The 17,206-nt window shown below is 34.4% G+C and overlaps 1 protein-coding gene across 3 annotated transcripts in view; it reads right to left on the bottom strand.

Moving 5' to 3' along the window:
* Positions 1–16,877, bottom strand: part of LOC143185088 (rap1 GTPase-activating protein 1) — a 147,136-nt gene extending 130,259 nt beyond the window's left edge. The window contains exons 1-2 of one of the 3 annotated variants that reach the window (XM_076387815.1): positions 16,583–16,877; positions 16,028–16,325 (exon numbers count right to left, since the gene is read on the bottom strand). In XM_076387815.1, the coding sequence (XP_076243930.1) occupies positions 16,028–16,257 (230 nt within the window). In that variant the 5' untranslated portion in view covers positions 16,258–16,325; positions 16,583–16,877. Of the gene's footprint in view, positions 1–16,027; positions 16,372–16,582 lie in introns of those variants that run through there. The other 2 variants (XM_076387814.1, XM_076387822.1) reach the window with 2 other exon arrangements.
* Between the last annotated feature and the right edge of the window lie 329 nt (positions 16,878–17,206).

Below are 17,206 nucleotides of genomic sequence, written 5' to 3'. Positions count from 1 at the left end.
AGCACTGCGCCTCGCAACGTTGCGTCGCAACACTGCACTTTTGCTTAGCACTACTTACGGACACTTTTATGTTAGTTGCTCATTAGAAAAGACTATATATTATCAACATCAGTTCACGTCTGAAAAGCGACAGTTGACGATTGAAGCCAGCCAATATGGAGTTGCAACCGTAGTTATTATTGCAAGTATCGTTTATATTTATTACTAATTTTCGCTGGATGTAAGTTCGATAGATTCGACATAGGAGCAACTGATGATGGGACGAAATGCGATGTTAAGTTAGACTCGACATGCATAAAGGATTGACTGACGTCTGACGTTCAGCGTCAGTCAATAGCATCAGTCGTTAGCTGCCCTTGTCATATTACTCACTTGCTACAACAATGGCATAACCCAAAAATGATTTTCTAAAAATTGAGGTAGTTACTTTACTTCACGCAAGAACCGCTTTTTTTGTACGTACTAAATTAAATAGCTGTAACTGATTATGTCCCAATACCTGAACACTAATGCTAATTTTATTTAATCTTAAGCTTAAGAGAATAGAGTAGTCCCTTAACTTTTCGAAATTGACAGGTCGGTATTTGCTATTACAATTTTCGTTGCAGGAATAGTATTACCTATAGACACGTACCTATCTTGTTAGATTCTCGTGTGTAATACACCATAGACCGACTATCGTAACGTTTCTATTTACAACACCGGTTACAATTAAATATTAAGTCAATCGGTGTAACGACACGTAGTAAATGTAACTGGCGTACATTATTGTAGTATAGATGAATCTGAGTTTGGTTTGAACGTTAGAGTAATATGTAGTGCAGTCTAGGATAATGTCTAAGAATGTCTAAGGATACGCTCTTATATGGACTATTGAGTATGGTCGAGAGACGATGATCAGAATCCTTAGATAACTATGAGCAAGCCTGATGAATTTGTACTTTGATATAGAAAGTGAAAACAGGAGTGACTAGCTATGCATATCGATGACATAGGGCGGTGGGAGGTTGGTTAGTCAACAGTCTAATAAAGGCGAGATGGGGATACTCTATGATTCCGAATTGGGTAGAGTTGGGCCCTTGTGGCCGGGTTCTTTAACTTGCGATGTTGTCGCTTCTCTAACTTGTGAATGGTGCTTCTCCCACGCGACGCACCGCCTACTCATTGGGCCTTAACCAATCATCTACGAATACTTAGTCGTGCGTGGGTCCTCACAGGTCCTTACTTATACCCTATCTTTGTCATACGTCTGTCGTCTTCCCTTTTTAGCAAACCTATCTAGCGCTATTTCAATAGCGGTTGAAAAGAGTGTCGAATCCCATTAGCAATTTAGAGAGGTCTTGTCACACAGAAAAAATGTGAAACAACACGGTTTCATTTAACTCAAACTTAAAACAGGTTAAACAGTGTCTTAAGCTACTTCATAACTTCTTGCAGGCCCGTATAATATTAAATCGGTATTAGAATACCTGAGATTAATAAACAAATATGAAAAAAGTAATCAATTTAGCATGGGGTACCTTGCAGATGAAGAAATCTGCTTTATCGAGTCACTAAGAAAGGCGCATTTGCTCCTAAAAATAGAAAGAGGGATTCGATTGTCTATACAATCTGACAACGTTGCTTGAAATACGCATCTAACATTGGGCTATGTGGCGGGCGTTTGGCACGTCTAGGGCCTCTAGGGCTCAACGCTGGAAAATCGCACTGTAGCAGTCGATATATGTATAAACATAATCAGTCCTTCACTCATCCTGTGGCACTGCATAGTCGAATAAGTGACAGAGTCCATTTGAGTTTGCTTCATTTAATCAATTGCTTATAACATGCTTATAAGCATACAACGAAGTTGTATAAATATTTTAATATCTACAACAACTATAGCGAATTAAAAGATTTTTTAATTAATCATAAAGTAATTTCGAGCAAAATCAAATGCATTAAATGTGGGATGTTAATGGAGCTCGATCGAGGAAACTTACAATTTCTATGCCATAAAACATTTTACATGAAGAATCGAAACAAAAAATGTGTTAGAATTTAGAATTAATTATAATTCAAGAATTAATGCTTATCACAATTCTTGGTTTTAATATGCATATCTTGACATTAGAAAAGTTTATCGGTTTATTGCATACCATTTAATGCTCAGGCCACTGCGATAAATATTCCTAAAAAATGAATTACATATACTTTTAAATATAGCAGTTGATTGGGCTAACTATTACCGCGAATTGTGTATTTTATGGGTAGTGAAAAATCCTGTGCAAATTGAAAATAGACGAAGCTAAAACCGGTAAACGAAAGTACACCAAAGGTAAAAATACACTAATGTAACTTCAAGAGAACATTCTGTATGTATATAATATAAAAAATAGTTCTTAAAGGACGGTTTATTGAGGGACAATAGATTTTTGGTGATTTTGAGCGTTCAAGTGAGGGATTATTTATTGAACCAGTTGCTAATCGAAATTTTGAAGCATTACTTGCCACTATTCGTACTATAGTATCAGAGTAGTACTATAGTACTATAGTATGATAGTATTATAGTATCAGACTGTTGGAAAGCGTACAATTGCCTAAATAAAAAAGAATATCGACATCTAAGCATTAATCATAAAATGAAACTTCGTCAATCTTGAATCTGGTGCACACACGCAAACTATTGAACGCATGTGACGTGAAGCAGAGTTAATATTCCACATTTCGGAACTCGGAAATATCACTATTAGATTTTAGCACTAGCTATATACTTTGAGAATACTGTTAATTTCGTCCGATGTAAATATGTGTTTTTGACTATCACCGGGCTTCATGCATACACATATGGAAGAATAAACGGTACTAATGTCATTATTTTGTGTATACCTTCCTGGTTGTACCATGTGTCCTGCTGCAGTCTGCGGACAGATTTGGTTTAGTTGTTACTAAGAAATACGCTTTAGTACGAAATGTTTCATGAAATGTCAGCGTTTAATTTCTAGATTTATTCCTCAAAATTTCATACAATTCTCTGAAGATCACACCGAAGAGTCCCCTTCTAATTGTGAGTTGGTAAAATAAAATATACGGACAATCGAAAAAATCGCGCGTGGCTCATGCCACTCGCTCGCGACTTAGATAATATTTCACTTTCAAAAGCGACAGAGTGGGCTTCACTTTATATTCGCCTTCTCTTTTGACTTTCCGAAGCGGTTCGAAGTGGGCTGAAATGCCAAGCTCACGTACACGCACGTAGTTCGATAATGTGTGTAAAAGAGGGGGAAATTTTCAGTAGTGCACGTTGCCAATTCGGGTATGACAGATTCCGATTTCACATTGGCAGTCCTCCTCTTTTATCGATAACACAGCAAAAAACAATATTGAAGCATACAGTTACGCCTTGCTACTTTTCGTTCTTATGGGAAAATTTTGAGCTGGAAAAGAGTTCATTCGAAAGAAAGAATGCAGCATGTCAGCTGATGATTTTGTTCAAACAACTCTATAAAGTACATTAAAATGTTTAAATTCTTCGGCTGTGAATAGCTGATCTTTGCTTTACTTTGTAACACTCGTATTACTAAATATCAGCAAAATTTCATTAAATTACAAGTTGCTCCAAGTGAACTTTCTTCTTTCGAATGAACCCTTTCCCAGCTCAATATCTTCTTATACAAGAACAAAAAGTCGCAAATCCATGTTTTTGACTAATTTTGTCGGTAATGCCACCTCGTTATCATATCTATACTCTTAAATTCTAATGCACCCAATAAAAGACAGAAATTCAGCTACTAAGACAAGTGTTGGGACATGCATTCTTAGATTTTCCACTTACTAAGACATTTAACATCATCAGCATCCGGGTATTGGGACATTCACCTTACCTAATAACTCAAGAACGGCTATTTTTTAAGACAAGTTACTATTGCAGTACATGAATGACATGCCTTTATATGTGAATGTTTAGGTTGTCTAATAATTTGATAGAAACGTTTGATACAAATACAGAGTGATCCTCTCGCTTGAGGACTGAAAGGCAGTACCGTCACGAGAACATTGCTGCGGGATTGTACGTACATATTGTGACCTAAGCCATCGAAACGCGATGTCTTTGTGGCAGCACTGTCTTTGTGTCTCTAAACGAGAAGATTATCCTGTAGTTTAATAGAAGAGTAGCTATGAGATGCAGAAGATTACCATTGAGTACTATAATGAAATGAGATTGAAACTCTAAACCTACTTCTTTCAAAACCACTTTTTCTAATCAGAGATTTGAGACTTTCATGGCCCAGCGTTATACAATTCGCCCTGTTGAAGCTTTCAGTTTTAGTGTGTCTTTCGACCCCCTGAAGAAGTCAGCTGCAATGCTAGCGACACGTCGGGAAATCTCTTTCTCTAGGACACGGCCTACACTCGAAAGCTTCGACAGTGAGAACCACTTTTCCTACTTTACAAATAAAATTAATTTTATTATTTACGGAATTTCGAATATTATTTTCTATAAAATGCAAAGTACATACCAATCGATTTGAATTTTTGACGAAGGTTCATTATTTAAAACTTATTTACGAAATGATCAATCTTTTAAACTGTATTTTTGTTAAAAGTAGTATATTACTCCAAGGTAAAAATAAAAAAGCTTTATATATTAAGCCAATTTTCATTTTTTATATTTTAGTCGAATATTCTGTCGAGATAAAGTTTTAACGTACCTTTGATGTTTCGTGAAAATTTTGAAATTCTACAGTGCGATGGCAGCTACAGGCGTTCATGTCAACAGCAGGTATTCTTTGTTACATATTTAATATTCGCAAACAACATTCCCACAGATAAAAATATAAACAAACAAAGTTTTAATTTAAAATCACAAACCATTCTTAAATTAAATTACAATACTATTTTCGAGCGTACTCGATTTTTTCATAAATATTACGTCTCAAATTGATTAAAATACGAAAATAAATTTCTTATAAAATTTTATTACAAAAGTAAAATAACTACAATGGTTAAAAATTAAGAATGCAGAGAATTTTGTCATTATATTTATTTACTTAAATATTATCTACTTACAGGTTAGTTATTATACTTCTAACTAACAAGTATCTCTAAATGTATCATTGCCATTTTTAGTTTACTGATGGTTGCATTATTAAATCTTTCATGGAAACGAGTCTTTGAAATTACTTTCAAGAAGAACGAGAGAATACCTGTGAAATTTAGAAAGTTGATTACTGCTTTCTTAAGTTTCGCTATGAATTATATGTTTAACAGCACATCGCAATACTTTCTGTATTTATGTATGCGGAAGTAGAAATTTCTACCAACACACTTTACACTACTTTTTTTCAAATGAAAACTAGCAATGTCTAGAAATTTTATACCATTTAACCTAAAAACAGAGAATGGTTTCGTACACATTTTTACGTGAAAAGTGGCACAGCTTGTGCAACAGTGAAATTATGCATTTTTTACACGGTAATCAGTCGCCTCATAAATCTTTTGGATCTCCGCTATTCTCACGCGAAGTTATTCTACCTATAGCGTATCATTCGCTATTTCTATCCTATGTAATTTTTCTGTATAAATCGAGGGAATATAATATAATTTTCAGAAATTGAAAATACCTTGAAGTAACTCTGATAGTTTAATTAAAACAGTACTAATGAATAATGAATATTTGTAACCAAATTTCCCATAAAAAGTTTCAGATCTTTAAAATTTGCAAAATTTTATTCAAATTTTAATTTGGATATGAACTTAAATTTGAATTTATTCAAATTTCATTTCAGCAAATTCTAACCTGCTGCTGATACTAAAATAAAATCTTAGAAAATTATCTCATTATCAGTTATAAGTTGCTTACTTTTCTCATTAGGTAAACGAGTTTTCCTTGTCATTTATACGCGTATATATTTGAGAAGACTATATTGTCACTTGTACAAGTTGTCCAAAAAAAAGGACATATAAGTGTCTCTCGTGAAGTGAAATCTCGTTACAAACCTCTGAATTTATAGCGAAGATATATATTATAGAGAAAAAGCATATTTTTAAAATAAAAAATATTTTTAGTTCTCTTTGACTATAATTACAATCAAATAGGAAAACTACAAAATTACGGAGGAAGATTAGAAATGTGGGACGCACCCTATAACAAGTACTTTAAACATTTGAATAAACCATATTCAGATGTATCCAGACGTTCAAGATCAATACCACAATCAAAATAGAGAAAAATGTCGATCTTTGATACCAAAGACATAATAAACGCCAACATTCAACGTTTCCGAGAAACTGTCCCTATAGTTATTATCAATAATCAAATACGATGCGTGAGTGTCAAGAAAAGAGTTGAAGGAAGGTTCGATGGAACTACATATTATCAAAACTAACATCAGTGTCTGACAAAAAAGTAATACTATGTATTTTTACTATGTAACATTTTTTGTAGTTGTAAACTTTATGGTGGTCATTTTAATTTTTTTTTAAAATTTAAAACGGGATGTTCGATAACTTGAAAATTAAAAAAAGTTAAAACTATTTTGTAAATATTCGCGATAATATGAAAGTTCAAAATTTCCTTAAGAGGACGCTTTTACCTCTAAGACCATTTTTTTTTCGGAACAAAAAAGGATTTCGCTAGTAACACTTAGGACTGATGCACATGAGCGATATTTTGATGCACGATTTCGTTGCGATCATATGTCTTTCTTTGTTTTCTCAATTACAGACAAGGAAGACAGACATATGATTTCAACAAGACCGCGTGACAAAATATTGCTTAATTTTTCAGGCTTTTCCGATAACTTTTTTTTCAAGAAGAAACCGAGTTGACCTTGATTTTTTCTTGAATGAGATACACTTTTGATTTCATATTGTTGTAAGTGGTGTGACCTTGGATTTAAATTACATACCCTATATGTATAATTTCGTAGCAAAGGAATTCATAGTAAAGGAATCGTAGATTTGTTTTTCGGTTGTAATATACTTGTTGACTCTTGTTCACACATTTTGGACCAAATACTTTTCTGAGAAAATGGATGAAATTGAAGTGTTATCCATTTAACATAAGAGATTTTTAAAGAAAATTTCAATATAAAATTTCTACATATAGATACTACATATAGATAGAAATGTCTACATAAAATAAATAATAAAAAAACGGAAAGTGAATAAAAAATATTGGGTTCGTCCAATTAATAGTATAAAAAAATAAAGGGGAACTTTTCACGTATTATTTGAAGACCTTCAAAGGTATTCTAGTAAATTTTTTAATTATTTTCTCATATGTAATACATCAATTAAAGAACGTCTTAATAATATACAACATTCCACAATAAAGAACAAATCAAATATACGTGTCAGTATATGTATTACCAAGAGAGAGATTATCAGTAACATTGAGGTATGCATGTACAGTGCTCCGCTCAAGAGATGATTACCTGAACGACACAGGGGCAAGAGGGGTCTCTCGACTACATTGCGTGTGTGGCTGCCATGACGAATCATATGCAAGAGCCGAAAGTATATGTGAGACTGGGCGTGTCCTCTTCTACTCTGACCAATTAGCCTGCATACCTTTCGGGAATCTTCTCTTGAGCAGAGTGTACATATACAATATGAATATGTTTGGCTATTCTACAAATATGCCATAATACACTTCTACAAAAATTTAGACATTTTGTGAACATATTCAAGTAATTATAACATCTTCGAGTAATAAACATACTCTGACATAGAATTTGTATACATCAAGAAATAGATATTATTGTACATAGGTAAAATAATGAATGAAAGCAGCGATAATACAATTCAGTTTTTCCTACATTTGATATTTTCCCCACACATACATTGAAAAAAATGAATTTCGCCAGTTTTTTCAAATCCATGCCATCATTTTTTTCTGTTTCATCATTCACATCGATTTTTCTAAGAAACCCGCTGCTGCCCAATCGATCGAGAATACACAAAATTTGTATCCCGATTTTGTATCTCACGAGAATTGCCGTTTGAATGGTCTCATTGAATTACGTGTACGGTCAGTGTATCCATCATACGTGAATCACAATTCACGAATCACTGTGTGAAAGAGCTTTTAGAATACCAAGATAGGGTCTCCAAATTGAGTCAAATTGAATCACATTTGAGTGAACCCAACTTAGCACACTACGGGATAACATTATTTAAATTAAATTTCTGCAAAGTTTCAAAATTTGTTGCATTTTCGAGTTGTCGGACGTCTCTTGTGAAATAGAAAAAATTATGGTTAAGCATATGAAAATAAAACCTTTTTTTTCGTGAATTTATTCAACAGGTTGAGAAGAAGACTTAGAAGGGTAAACACTTGTTGAGTGGAAAGGAGAGCTACTATAATTTCGTCTAAATTACCTTTTTAGATTTCAAAATACTAGTAGAAGCAAAAAGTTGTCTTATTATTAGTACAGAACCTTGATACGCAAACTGATTGTTAATCTCAACTCTCCTACTTCACAGATCTGTTATGCACTATTGTGCGGAAATTTCCAACCCTATTTGCTCGCTATATTCGTCGGCAATCATGGTCATTTAACACAGACTCTCTTCAACTTAAATGTCTATACATATAATTAATGATCAGGTTAAATTAATGCATTAAAATACTTCTAAAAGATTAAAAACTTCAGAAAAAACACCTAGAGGACTCTCAAACCCAGGTTTATCGTACAGTGTCACTGGATCAATACTTCCTCCAGTTCTTTCCTCTTCATTTTTACTAATCCCTTCCAAAACAACCAAAATGACGGATATTCGTCTAGTATGAATGCATCATATCGTTTTATGATGCGACAAAAGTCTTCGAATTTTCAAGTATAAAATAAAGTTTCCCTGGGAAAATGAGTTTCCCTTATCTTTATCTTTATCGCATTTGCACACTAAAGACGTTTCGTCCTGCAAAGGGCAAATATTTCCCCTCTAAAATGGGTCAGCAGGTAGTGTTAGGAGTTGAAAAATTGCCAGTCGAGACAGCACAGAGGCATGAGTAGTGCTTGACTCGCTACAAACCTCGACTAGTAGATGTGACCAATTGGGTCAATAAGGGAAATACCTATGAGCCATCTGCATCTGCTTTTCCACGTAGCTAACCAAACCAGACTACAACCTTCTCAGCTTCCAACAGTATCTATATTTGGAAGTCCCTCGATAGTTATTCAAAGATGATTCAAGATACGAGGTTTGGTTCTCTTTCGTGCTCTCATGGAAGGTAACTTCTATGAGAGAAGTGTCAGCAGCAACACGTTATCTGCATAGGCAAACACAGTTAACTTCAACGAATTTTCATACAGCCAATTTTAAAGTGTCTATATTTTTTAAAAACAGCCCGTAAACAGGACAAATGGACCTATATTCTTAATTTTTTTCAGATTTTTAAATATTTCCCCAGTACAAAAAAATCGCAGTTGTTTAAACCAATAGCAAAAAGATAGTTAAAAAGAATTCTTTTTATATAAAATAATTTTTATTCAGTACTTCAGTGTTTCTACTAGAAGTGTGCACAAGTTGATTCTCGCTGTTATTAGTTTAGGAGTTATGATTTTTTTAAAAGAAACGCTCTATTTTAAACAGCTCTGTAAAATTCATAATTTTAGAAATTTTTAAAAATGCTTTGACACATATTTAAACATCCCTAAAGACTACAACATATTTGAATTTGAAGAAGATCTAAGAAAAGTGTCCGATTTCGCATGGAATGACTTATGTACGTATTGATTAATCTACATTTAGAATCGTAACTGCTGACATGTTACGATTTCATTTACCGTAATGAAATCGATACGAGATTCGGTTCTTTAACTGTTTTGGAACCGATATAGAACCGAAAAAATAACGGTTATAGAATCGATATGAGAGCTGACGTAGAACCGTAACTGAAACAGATATAGTTCGAAATATCGATAATTCATAACAGTTATTCAGAATAAAAGTTATTCATAACTGTTTCAAGAACTGAAATCGATATTATAACAGTTTCCGAGCCTTGGAAAAAAGTGAAAAGAGACGGTGAAAAAAGTGAGTAATCGCAAAAAAGTGCACGCGCCGCCTTCGTGATTGACTGTTCCAGCCTAGAAATACACCGTGAAGTGCACTACCACCATCCCATTGCCATCCCCTTCAAACCCTATCACTATTCGGATTGTCGTAATTGAATCGTTCAAAAGGATTCTATCCTATTGGTTACATCGAACGGGTTGCCTAGCATTCAATTCTAACCACGAAACCCATTTTGGACTGAAATATTCTTCGCAGCGTCCTTAGAGAATCTAGGGCCTAGGACGAATGACGTCTGAGGTTGAACTGCTAAATGAAACGATTTTGGAAAGCCTCCCTTTTTAAGATGTATTCGGTATTCATGGTTCTTTATGTTATTTGCTATTTTAGACATAGTAAAGATAATGGAAATGGATATCCTTTTCAATAAAAAAATATGTAATAATAATCAGTCAAATGTAGAGACAATAAAAAGACAATTGTCAAGACAATTACTCTAACAGAGTATTGTCTATGGCAGTTTGGAATACCTCCCTAAAATAATTGAAGAATTAATTCAGTTCACGTCGAAGAGTTCTCTGAAGTTTATTCAACGAGTCGTCTGAAGAGCTATTTAAATGAACTGTTGCAGATAGGTCGGTTGAAACATTCTGAATGAAGAAAAATGCCACAAGAGGCACACATAGATTTGACTTACCTATATTCCATAACCTTTACAGAATTTCTGGTCTATGACGCAGAAGGAGATAGGCATATACACTATAGGTAAGTGTAATGAACAAAACTTGTAAAATACTTATAACTGAGAGTTATAAGTTATTTGGGTGTCGTGTTCCTTTCGTCTACTTGGGCTTAAGCTAGTTACTGGAAACGTCCAGATCGTCCATGCCACTCTAAAGGAATTGAAGATTTGATTAAATGTTCTTATTGCTCTGAAACATGACACTTCTGCATCAAAATCATAATTTTGTTATAGATCTACATTTTAGAAACTTCTAGGAACTAGTATATAATATAATTATTTTTCCAAGTATTATTCTAGAAAGTTTCGAAATAATCGAAAGAAATGGAGTATTCGTATCGCTTCGAAGGAATCAAAAGTTTGTCTAATTCTTTATTCGTGTTGCTCTAAAACTCAATAAAATACTGAAACCTACAATTCGAAATTTCGATTTTAGCGTATATAGTTCTATGGTCTCCTATGAACCGGAATATATTAATTTTTCAAAATGTCATCGTACCAAATATCAAAATAATTGAAAGCAACGTGTCGCTCTGAGCTTCCAAATTTTTTCCTTATAATTTTGACAATTCTATTAAGCTTTTACATCATTTCCTTTCATAAGTTTCCTCTTCCAAACCAAATCATTTATTCTAAAGATTACTGTATCTTTATATACTATTATTTTCTATTATTCAAACTTGACAGTATATGTCATACGGAACCAAATCTTGCTTTATTGAAAATAGTGAATCTTTTAACAAACAAATAAGGAGAAGTATGGTATGCCATCGCAGTAATCTACGCATAAATTTTCGATTCATGAGTTAAGATAGTGATGCTGGGCGGGAAAGCACGAGAGCTTCGTGGCACGTAAGAAAAATCTTGCACACCGTGATGTAGAAACCAGAAAGAGGGTTCAGCATAAAGATTTGTAGTAATCATTTATGTTTCTCCTTAATAATACTCTTGGAGAATATAGTAAAGGCGTGGTGACCATTGCATCCTCATCAGATAAAGAATACTGACAATAAGTTACAAGGAGGAACGTTGATGCTCATTCTCTTCTATCGGTTTAGCTGCTTTCTTCTTTATAAACATATTTTCTCCATAATTAAATGTGAGTCTTCGTGTGTGTGCAAAATTTGATTTCTAGCACTTCTTTGAGACAAAGATCTGGTTTTGACATAGATGCAAAATTGTCGAGGGAGTTGCTAGTTTTATTTGCACCTGAGTAGCTCTTAGAATGAAGAATATTATATGTAGGTACGTAGACGTCACTTGGGTATATAATTTTTATCTAGGTGATAACTTGACTGATATTTTTCCTCTTGCAAAGAAAGTCTAGAAAATAGGTGAACTCTGGTAAGCACACAATAAATGCAGGTGTAGGAGTCATTCACTGTTCAAAAAAGAGCCATTGTAATATGAAAACTGGATCAGATATAGGTTAATTAAACATTGCAATATTTAGAGCTGAAAATTTCCAGAATATTAAGATCTGAAAATTTTGAAATATTCAAATGTAATAACTTAGAAATTTAAAGATTTATAGTAAATACTATTTTTTTATTACAGTAGTTAAAATTAAATATTATTTGTTTGAATAAACATTCAAAAATTGTTTAATATGTGTATTTGAAAATATGGAAATTAAAAATTGTTAAACTTGGAAAACTTGATCCCTTAAGAATTTGAAGGTTTAAATACTCGAAAATCTAGAAATTTGAGGAATTGGAACTTGAATAATTTGAATATTCCAAGAATATTTAAAAATTTAAATACTTAAAATTGTTTGTAAAATTTGAGAATTTAAGTATTCTAAAATATTGAAACGTGGATATTCGAAAGTATCTACGAAAATTTTTCACCTTAAGATTGAAAAATGGAAGCGTTTGTAAGTTTGAACAATTCAAAGTTTAGAAATTTTCAAATTGGAATACTTCTACTCTCTTACCAATATATATTTGCAAATGCGACAATAAAAAACTCGAACATTTAAAAGTTGGAAAATATTTCTACTAAACTAAAAGGAATGTCTGTACAGTGAAACATTCTGGATTGGTTATCTCTGCGTTCCCGAGGGAATCTATCGTAAACAGCTCTGATATCTTCATGTATGTTGATACAAAGATTGGAAAAACTCAGCACACGTGTTACGAAACACTGTTCGTTTGGTTTTGAAGATTCCTTCTTTTCATCAAATAAATAATTTTCATTTTGTAGGATAAACAAATATTTCACTCTTATTTGTCTCCTGGTTCACCCGCTGGCTAGAACTCAATGATGATATTGCATCGGCAGAACGTCGATCATTTTCGAGTAGCGTAATAATATGGGGAAGAGACTAGGGGCCTCGTGGAGATTCCCTGTTATCAAACGCATTTAATCACATGCCAGAGCAACGCGATTGCTCAAGCTGACTGAGTCATGAGTTTTCAGACTCAGCAGACTTTCGATAGCTCAAATTATGTCCTGTTTCTGGGAAAGTTTGGCCGAACTGCATTACAACTACCCATCGTTGGAAATCTACCTAGATCTTTTGCGTTTTATGGCCACATTTTTGAATAAGAATACATTTTTATCTTCAACATGCTTATTGTTATACAAAAAGCTGACCCCATTCACGTGGATCTAGGTATTCCATTTATAAAAAAAGTTATAGAAAAATTCAGCAATAAACATCACATCAAATTAGAAAATTACATAAACCCTCAATCATCCACTCTTACAATAATAACTAACCAGAATACTAAAAAGAGCCTGGCCAATGAACCTTGCTACCAGATGGAAATTAGAAGGTCTCTTTGCTAAAGGAGTCTTCATCACGTCACTTGAGGTATCTTTATCAGATTCTCTGCTAGAAAATCAACTACAGAATATATTATTCTGATTGTTGATTTCAATGAATACAAGAAAAGGCTAAGTATTAGAAAGTCCGCGTTCATTTTTTATTCAAGGGATGCTCAAAAATTGGATAATGAATTTTGATAAAATAATTAGAGGTGGAATCAAAACGTGAATCTTTTAGTTATTCAAATTCCAATTTTGAAACTTTGATATACTACTTTTTAAGGATCAGTTTTTGAAAACTCTCCACAGGGATTAAGAAGCATGAATTGAAAATGAAGGCATGTAAAACTCAGCGGGAAGGGATAGATTTTTATTGCAAATAAATGTGCTAAATAATCTGTGGTCAATATCATACAAAAACGAGTCACTTAAGGCTCGACCGTAAAGTTGAACGTAAAAATAGTTGAGTAATCTAGAGTTATTATACCCTTAACTACAGGTTACTTGTACTCACTGACATTCTTCTAAAAATACATAATGAGAATGCTACCTCTGCTTGATGTGTTATGTAATTCATTTTTCAGTAATTTCCAGATACTTTTGCTTCTATTGGAATATTATTACTTTTTCCAGAATACGGTACTTTCTCGCTGTAGATTCGTAGTTCAATGATGTTTTTACAAAACACATTTTTGAAATTAATTTTGAAAATTATTCGAATCTCAAAAATTTCAAAGACCAAATCCCACAAATTTTTATAGATCTTGAAAATCTCAATGAATCTTATTTTGTATTTGGTTTACAAAATATTCGCAAGAAATACTTTTTTCCTCTCTGAAATTTTTGTTCTTTCTAATTCCACAGATTTATTAATATTATGGATTATATAGTACCTATATGTATAGATATATAGTTTACTTATCCAAAGTGATTTGCAGCTTAAAAAAATTAATAATAATAATAAACGTAATTGTCTCATGCTCCATAAATATTTAGTAATATAGTAGATCAGAAACAGGACAATTTTTACACAGAAACGTGCTCGTTTAATCCCTCATTAATATCAAGGGTTACAATCTGTTACAGTGTTCCACTCTCACCCTAAAGTAGCCAGCACTGCTTGGCACAGTGCGCGATCCTTTCTTTCAGATAATCGAGAGGGTCGAACTTATTGCGAAATACATACTAGGGGAGTGTATGGAGGACATCCTCATTCCACCAGCGATAGTCGATCAGACGAGCGGAGATGATCGTTAAGTAATAAATTAGTTTAGCCAAGAGGTAGCACAGGAAATTATGCAATCGGTGCCAACAAGTAGGCCAATCTAATGGAAGAACGGAGATGACCTTGACGGATTCCGGAAATGGCGGAAGTGGAAGTCTGAATGTTGGGACACTTCACTTTGTTTTTGCGCTGAAAATTCTTTAATCGTATGTTTGAATTCTTCTGTTATCATATCATGAAAATGTAACGTTCTGTTCGGTTAAATTTTATTCTATTCTGGCGAATGAATTTTTCTACCAGAAATTGGCATTTTACGTTTTAGCTTTTTGACACTGAATTGCTGAGGTTTTCCCGCGTAGAACAAGCCTAAACACGATGAAAATTGAATTAATAGTAAATTTAACCTCCGATCACTAAACTAGGGCAGAAGATTTGAATCGATTACTGGTTAAAATAGTCCGATATAGGTCGTGTTTATTTTTGAAAAAAATTGAGCAATTCAATTTATTTTCTATTAAAATTACAGCAATGAGAATTTCGTAGACTTATTTAAGAATTATATCTAATAAAAAAATTCATGGAAGAAAATTTTATTTTTCTCTCATCAAGGTCTCTTACAATGGAAATGAAAGTCGAAAAGGATTGTTTTTGCAACAAATTCGTCTGTGACCTATTTCATCTGAAAGTGTTTACTGTTCGTGCGAAGTTCGTGGAAACATAAGCTGGGAATACATTACATTCAGGAGACGATCCCGATCGCGACAATTTGACGACTCAGAGAACATTTCCATGATGCGTTTGTACTTGAGGAATGTATGTCGAGTGCTAGACGTCATTTGGGAGATGTACACAAATACATGAAAGAATTCGAACGATGATATAGTTCTAATGGAAATAGACTGGTAGATATCACACAGTACAACAAGTATTTTTGTCGTATGTATTGTCTGTAGGAAATATGTAAGGGTAACATAATAAGTGACCGAAAATAATCGACGCGTATTTCTTTTATCTGCTATTATTCATGTTAAAGAGGAAAGAACCACCCCCAAAGCTGGGCTCATATATCAAAAACGTATTTAACCTAATATGTATCTCGGTAACTACATGTAACTTTCATCAAAATTGGTTTACACAGCACTTCACATGCACCTCTAAGTGCAAGGTACCATAGAAACCAGTCCACGAGCGTGATCACCCAGCCACTGAGGATGCACTGATCCAGACTATTTGGATAGCCAGTTATGCCTGTTGTCCTAATGACGGAGAAATCGAAAAGGGCCTACCTGTGGATCGTGAACCACGGCTCCGTCGACGTGGTGGCCTGGTGCCGACACCCCAGGGATGTGGGGACCTTGAGGAGGTCGCAGGAAGACAGGTGGTGTCCATATTCGCGACAGTTCCAGGTATAGCTACCTCGATCGTCCTCCTTCACTGAGTGTTGTCTCTTGGCACTGGCATTTTCACTCGCGCTGCCACCTCCCTCAGACAGATGTCGAATCAAAGGTCGTCGCATCTCATTAGAGATGATTCACCAGCACATTCGAAACACGCGTGATGCTTAGAATGGGGAGGTAGATCTACCTGTAGTGGATCTATCTGATGGATTTGTCTAGGGTGGTCCTATGTGTGGTTGACCCGTCTGTAATAAATTTGTCTAAAGTGGGTCTACCCGAGAAGCATCTGTCTAGGGTAAATCTACCTGAGCTAGAGCTACTTGTAGTGAATTTGTTTGTGAAAGAGTTGTCTATGACAGATCTGTAGTAAATATACCTGAGGTGAATATGTGTACCTGTTATGGATCTAGGTACCCGTGTTTAATCTGTCTATGATGTATTTACCTGTAGAGAACCTGCCTGTATGGAGTTTGTCTCTGGCAGATTTGTAACCGATTACGAATAATTAAAATCGCAAGGGAAGTTAAATAGACAGGGCTCCGGATGTCACGCGATTGTCGGATTGGATTAAATCTTAATTGAATCTCGATTAGATCCCGAGCACGCCTCCGGAACGACGTAATCGCGACACAAGCCCTCGCGAGACTATACCACAAATTCCTTCCTGGAGTGTTTACCACCATCCACCCCCTCTCCCGTGACACCCTCACTGGCGAAGGCATTTGAACTACCTGCCATCCACAGATCTGAACTGGAGCGACAGAAGGGCTGAACTGCTTGATAAAGAAGTTTCCTTCGACGAGTAATAGAAGTATTCTGATTTACCGACTAGTGGCTATTTGTGAGATCCATTACCAGTGACGATTTCGTTGATCTATTGACAGTGACTAAGTACATGGACTAATCGTAAGTATAGGAATAGACCTAATATCTTATGGGATTTCGTGTCCACAGTCAAACTGCAGTACCGACATAGAAATTCGACGGTGTTTTTAGCGTCCTCTACTCCTGAATAACGGCCAGTTGAAGAATCAATCATTGACGAGATGGTTAGTAGGGTAAGGAACT

This window comes from Calliopsis andreniformis, chromosome 10, assembly GCF_051401765.1.
Source record: "Calliopsis andreniformis isolate RMS-2024a chromosome 10, iyCalAndr_principal, whole genome shotgun sequence".
Classification (NCBI taxonomy): Eukaryota; Metazoa; Arthropoda; class Insecta; order Hymenoptera; family Andrenidae; genus Calliopsis; species Calliopsis andreniformis.
This window is presented reverse-complemented; position numbering and strand designations above follow the sequence as displayed.